We start from the raw sequence: 6,296 nt of genomic DNA, 5'->3' as shown, positions 1-6,296 counted from the left end.
TACTGGGTCAGGTTTTTATGTATCCTGTTACTACACATTGGCCATTTTTTTAAGAATTAGATGACTGGAACTTCCTCTCCTTTTAGCCTCTCAGTCCCAATATAACCAGCCCATTAAGCCATCGCATTTCCACTATGACCAGTGTGGCAATGTTAGTCACTACCATCTCTATCTTTTGGGGGGGCAGCCTACTCTGGTCACATGAATTCATCTTTTAGAACATGCAATTATCAAGTTTAACACATAGAATTTACTACATTGTGTCTTGAATCAAGCCATTATTTTAGTCACCATGAGATTAATTGAAAGAGTTATATACTGTATGTTTGTATGTTGACAGTTTTTTTGAAATGGGAGTATTACCAAATTTACACGGTAGACCTCTAAACATGGAATAGAGTGAGTTATAATACAATAAATTAAAAAGATAAATGTTATTTTACACAATCATATTACTGACCTACTAAATGTCTAAATAATTCCATTATCTTTCAAATTCATATCGGATTGTACTAAAAAAACAAACAAAAAAAAACAGGACGTATTGTTGCAAATTGTCTGGCCAGTCGTTTTTTTAAAAAAAGTAAACGCTTGAAGCACGAAACATTGAGACGTGCGTGCGTAAAACTGTGATTTGCGCCCCTTGTGGCGTCAAAATATCACGTGCAGGTTTGTGTTATTTAGAGAGGGGAAACGGAAATTAATAAGGGTGGTATTCAAAATAAAAGCATATATTAACTTTCATGATAACTATCATGATACTACTGCTATTTATAATCTAGTGATCATAATAATGAGAGCGAAGACAATTATATCACGAATTACAGTCTGGATGTTTGGTATTATGTTTAGTAATAAAAAATTGAATACCGGTATACAGTGCCAGCATTCTCTTACTTTGAAACGTCTACCCAGAAATAATTTCTCTCATTATCACTAGCTATCTTCTGCTTTTGTAGCTGGCTGATTACGTCAAATATTGCGTTATTGTTGTTAAATGCAACAACGACACAAACATATTGTTTCTTTACTTTAAAGGCAACCAGGAAAATTAAAGGTCTGGGGCTACAGAGTCACCATTTGTCACCTAAGTAGAGGTGTACTAGCTAACGTTGCGAGGTAAGTCATTTGAGTTAACACTGCCCTCTTAGCAACAGTCTTTATGGCGTCGACATTCTTTATCCATTTTTGCCACGTACGTATTTAAGCAGTAGCCGTTACGTGAGTGTTTTGTGTTTCAGGGCCTTACTTCTTCCTTGTTCTATTTCACTGAAAAATAAGCTGTTAACAGTTTTTGTCTTGTGCTAAGCTTTGTTGACAATCCATATGATGCATTCAGGTGAGCTCTGGACATTCATATACTCCCCAGTCACAACTAGATGTATCTGCGTCGCACAATTCTTAAAAGATTTTTTTTAAAAGCAAACTTTTATAATCATAGACATTTATTATATGACCTATAATCAATTTTGAATAAGCAGTCAATGTAATTCACTAATTGTCATCATCAATCATCATAATGCATCACTGACATCTCCAAGTCTACAACCTTTTGACTCTAAAGAACGCAATTATATCTAGCTTTTTTGCTATTGTCACTCAAAGCGGTTCTAAGAGGAATTTTTTGGGTTTTTTTACTAGCTGTTTGTTCCCACGATGGGGAGGATCTTCTTGGATCACATCGGCGGAGCTCGCCTCTTCTCTTGCGCCAATTGTGACACCATTCTGACCAACCGAGCTGAGCTCATCTCAACGCGGTTCACTGGAGCCACAGGCCGAGCTTTCCTGTTCAACAAGGTATCTGTCAGCAAAGTTTAATCCAGCGATATTTAAAACACTTGCTCACCCATCCCATGATTGCCACTGCCATTTTAGTTGTGTATGTCTGTGACATACTTCTGCCTTTATATTGATTTAAAATAATCATTGATTTGGTTTTTGCCACTATGGATAGACAGAATTTTACTAGATCTGTCACTTAAATTAACATTAATGTATTGATTTGCAACTATTAAAAAAATAGATATCTGGACTTCACACTACAGTATCTGACTGCTGGTTTCCAGGTTGTGAATCTGCAGCACAGTGAGGTGCAAGACAGAGTGATGCTGACGGGGAGACACATGGTGCGGGACGTCAGCTGCAAGAACTGCAACAGCAAACTGGGCTGGATGTACGAGTTTGCTACAGAGGAAAGTCAGCGTTACAAGGAGGGCCGTGTCATCTTGGAGAGAGCGCTGGTGAGGGAGAGCGAAGGCTTTGAGCATGTTCCCTCTGACGACTCATGAGTTTCATTGTGTTGCCATCGTGATGCTCAATCCATGCAAACAGCAGCAGCTCCTCTAAGTGTATGGATGGTGTTCCACTCGTGATCAGAGCTACGACAACTGTTTGTTCTGTGCACCATATTTATAACGTCAACTGTGGACATTTTCTCGTAACTTAGAACATCTGTGATTTGGTTCAGTGGTGGATAATGACACCATTTTCCCAACCTCCCTGCAGCTTCTGTTTGTGCCCAACAGGAAGTGATGTTTGTAAAATGCTGGTGAAATAACACTTAGCTCCTGCAGTTTCTGCTGTGCAATACATTTCCCGCTCTTATTTACTGTGACACTATGCTAGAAATCATTCCAAATAATATTAAAATTACATTTGATTTTGCAGCCTCTATAGTTAGCCTCTAGAAAAAAGTTTGTTAATAAGAAACAGAAAGAGAGGAAATATTAATGGTGTTATCAAACCCAAGTCAAACCTGTAGGTTTTAATAACAGTAGAGGCAATGGAAAAACGAATAACTCCACTTTATTTTGTATTATAAATGGTGATGATGAAAACACGTCTTTTGCATTCAGTTTGTTGATTTTATTATTAAATTATTATATTATTTTAAAAACCTGATTTTTTACACACACTTGTGATAAAAAACGATCCAGGATAGAATACATTTTTATAATATGTATTCATAAACATAATGTAATATACCCACTTTTTGTAGGAATTGCTAACTAACTGGGATATTCATCTATATTGATATTTCTCCAGTAGCCCAGAATTGACAAACAGGGCCAAAGTACAAACTATTTATTAGTGTAAAATCTTGTGTAAAAGTCAAATTTTTATTTTTATTTACACTATATAAACAGTTTTAATTATACAATGGCGAAACCTATGGATCTAAACCATTGAAAAAACTTCCCACCACTGTTTTATTATTTGCAATGGTTTAGATGAGTATAAAGGCAAGGTTTTGTTTTGTTTTATGCTGCATTAATACACGTGTTTCTGTGAGCACGAGGAAACGCGTGACAGTAACAACAAAACAAACGCTCCTCGTGAAGTTGACTCGTGATGCATCATGGGAAATGCAGGAACTTAGACGTCCCAGGCAGTAGCGAATGAAACGGTTTCCCGTCCTTATGTCCCCTTTTTAAACCTATATATAAGGAAATTTTAAACAGCTTTAACAGCATGTAACTTGAAAAACTGATACGTGTCACCGGGACGAACACAAACCAGAGCAACGATGGCCGCTGGTGAGATTAAACAGCGAATTTTAACTAGCTTCATAGGCTAATATTATCGCTGTGCCTGTAGTAATATCACCGTTATCAGCAGACGATTACAAAACACAGGATTGATAAGTTACATTCTGCATAAGTTTCTGTTTAGAATTTGCTTAAAGAATGCTGCGCTTGATTGTTTCTCATTGTTGCACACGGTCATATATAATACGCAGGAGTAATGACCGTTAGTTTAGTTCATATCTACTCGACCGTGACATTTTCTCCTTATTTCTTCTCAGAAAATGTGAGTGTGGTCTTCAAGCTGTACTGTCTCACAGTGATGACACTGGTGGCAGCTACATATACAGTAGCACTTCGGTACACAAGAACAATCCCATCAGGAGATCTGTATTTCTCCACGACTGCGGTCTGCATCACTGAGGTCGTTAAATTAATACTGAGTCTGGGGATGCTTATAAAGTAAGTGATTATGAGGCTGTTGACAGAATTCAATTAACTCATTTATGACGTCTACGGGTATGAAATGTCCTTACTCAGTCTGCACTCATGTATGATGCCTTGTGCTTGTTCACAGACAGCACTAAAGATTTTGCACATTCAAATAAATGAAAGCTAGTTTCATTAACGGGCATTCTCTGTGCTTGGCAAAAACCATGCAGTCATCTCAAGTATCCAATGTGAAACGTAGCAAATGTGACTAATGTGTATAAAATCAGAAAATAAATTCTAAATGACAGGTAAAAGTTAGAATGAGAAAAACAAATGGATTAACTCAAGCCCCGGAGAGTGTACCGAATTCATTCTTATTTGTGGCAAAAAGGGGTAATTTACTCCTCATAAATGTTTCTTTATTTGTTTTGTGTTCCAGAGAAACAGGAAGTCCGGTCAGACTGAAGAACGCCATCGTGGAGCATGTTTTCTGCAGTCCAAAAGAGCTGCTGAAGCTGAGCGTACCCTCAGTAGTGTATGCGGTTCAGAATAACATGGCCTTTCTCGCTCTGAGTAACCTTGATGCTGCTGTTTATCAGGTACAAACTGAACGCTGTCGTAGTTTAAACAATGTCTAGGTGTGTTGAAGAATCTGTTCGGCTTCCCACAGTTTTTACACACTTTATAGATCACAAGGCAGATAAGAGAAAAGGAATAGATATTAACTGGCACTTTTATTATAGAAATAGAAAATATTAATTTACTCTTATTATTTTCAGGTAATTATGTTTTTCAGGCCAATATTAATGACAAATAAAAGAAATTGACGTATGAATGTGTTTCCCTTTGCAGGTGACCTATCAGCTGAAGATCCCGTGCACGGCGTTGTGCACCGTCCTCATGCTGAACCGCTCTCTCAGTCGACTGCAGTGGTTCTCGGTATTCGTGCTCTGTGGGGGCGTCATTCTGGTCCAGTGGAAGCCGGCAGAGGCCTCAAAGGTTCTGGTAGGTGTGGTTTGAGTGAAACTATGTAAAAAGTAGCTCCGATTTAATAATTATGCCCACTGGCTCACTGTCACGATTCAGATTTTCAGCAAATATCCAACATCAAACTGCAGTTGATGTATCCTTCCCCGTTTTCAGGTCGAACAGAATCCTTTGGTGGGCTTCGTTGCCATTGCTGTCGCTGTCCTTTGCTCAGGATTTGCAGGTATAATAAAGAAGAGGTCATTATTATCACATAATTCTTTCAAAATCATTCTGGAAGTGGCTCTAATACAGCCAAAATCCCGAAAGCTTCAAACTTGCGGCCACTGCTGAGCCAGTGACGCTGCCTCATGCCCTTTCAATATGTAATGCTGATATTGTTGTCTTTTTTTGATCAAGGTGTGTACTTTGAGAAGGTGTTAAAGAGCTCCGATACATCTCTGTGGGTGAGAAACATCCAGATGTACCTGTCCGGCATCGTGGTCACCTTGATTGGCGTTTACGTCAACGATGGTGAAAAGGTCCTGGAGAAAGGCTTCTTCTTTGGGTACACCTCCTGGGTCTGCTTCGTAGTATGTAAGTGTAATAAAGCAAAAGTATTTTCTACAAATGCTTCCTCCGTGTGACTTTACCCTTGCACCTCCAGTCTTGGCCAGTGTGGGTGGCCTATACACATCTGTGGTGGTGAAGTACACAGATAACATTATGAAGGGCTTCTCCGCTGCAGCCGCCATTGTCCTGTCAACCGTTGCATCAGTCATCTTGTTCGGACTTCAGATAAGTACGTCGGATGTCTTTTAAAATTGTTACGTTACTGATATATTTCTGCACGGGCTTAAGTTTCCAGGCAGAAATGACACATAAAAACCACATTTTTTTGGAAATGTCTGAGTTGCTCTTTCTTACACAGCGCTGTCATTTGCTTCTGGAGCCATCTTGGTGTGCGTGGCCATCTACTTGTATGGGCTCCCAAAGCAGGACACGTCCAAGCTGAGACGGCAGGACTTGCCCCACGATTCCAAAGAGAAACTGATCATGGTGTGAGCCTTGAAGCTTTTACATATCTGCAAGTGCGCGTTTATAATTCCATACAGAACTGTTACTGCTCTGTAATGACGAAGGTTTTATAGCATTTCCAATGTGCAATGTTGGTGTCCTACGTTCTTATATTCTTGATTCTGAATGAGTCCGAATCATAAATGGAGACTTGAAATAACCACAGTTGCTGACTGTATGTCTAATTTAGTTTTTACAAATCCTGTGTGTGATTTTTATTTTCTCCCCAAATGAAATCTGTTGCATCCGTTTCTATTAAAAGTGATTTTTAAAGTGCGATGACGTCACAACTGTTAC

The 6,296-nt window shown here is 38.9% G+C and overlaps 2 protein-coding genes across 3 annotated transcripts; both read left to right on the top strand.

Annotated features, from left to right (window-relative positions):
- Nucleotides 1-910: 910 nt before the first annotated feature.
- On the top strand, nucleotides 911-2,839 carry LOC130516188 (protein yippee-like 5). Of its 2 annotated transcripts, XM_057017064.1 has the most exons (4): nucleotides 911-1,119; nucleotides 1,310-1,339; nucleotides 1,642-1,797; nucleotides 2,067-2,839. In XM_057017064.1, the coding sequence occupies exons 3-4, from the start codon at nucleotides 1,657-1,659 to the stop codon at nucleotides 2,286-2,288; spliced, it is 363 nt and encodes a 120-aa protein (XP_056873044.1). In that variant the 5' UTR covers nucleotides 911-1,119; nucleotides 1,310-1,339; nucleotides 1,642-1,656; the 3' UTR covers nucleotides 2,289-2,839. The 2 variants fall into 2 exon arrangements, with proteins under 2 accessions (XP_056873044.1, XP_056873043.1); XM_057017063.1 differs by lacking the exon at nucleotides 1,310-1,339 and having other exon boundaries at nucleotides 913-1,119.
- A 523-nt stretch (nucleotides 2,840-3,362) lies between these two features.
- Nucleotides 3,363-6,278, top strand: slc35a1 (solute carrier family 35 member A1). Its single transcript, XM_057017062.1, has 8 exons — nucleotides 3,363-3,536; nucleotides 3,806-3,986; nucleotides 4,396-4,555; nucleotides 4,809-4,961; nucleotides 5,100-5,166; nucleotides 5,343-5,519; nucleotides 5,590-5,724; nucleotides 5,854-6,278. The coding sequence occupies exons 1-8, from the start codon at nucleotides 3,527-3,529 to the stop codon at nucleotides 5,985-5,987; spliced, it is 1,017 nt and encodes a 338-aa protein (XP_056873042.1). The 5' UTR covers nucleotides 3,363-3,526; the 3' UTR covers nucleotides 5,988-6,278.
- Nucleotides 6,279-6,296: the final 18 nt, after the last annotated feature.

This window comes from Takifugu flavidus, chromosome 19, assembly GCF_003711565.1.
Source record: "Takifugu flavidus isolate HTHZ2018 chromosome 19, ASM371156v2, whole genome shotgun sequence".
In the NCBI taxonomy this organism is placed as follows: domain Eukaryota; kingdom Metazoa; phylum Chordata; class Actinopteri; order Tetraodontiformes; family Tetraodontidae; genus Takifugu; species Takifugu flavidus.
This window is presented reverse-complemented; position numbering and strand designations above follow the sequence as displayed.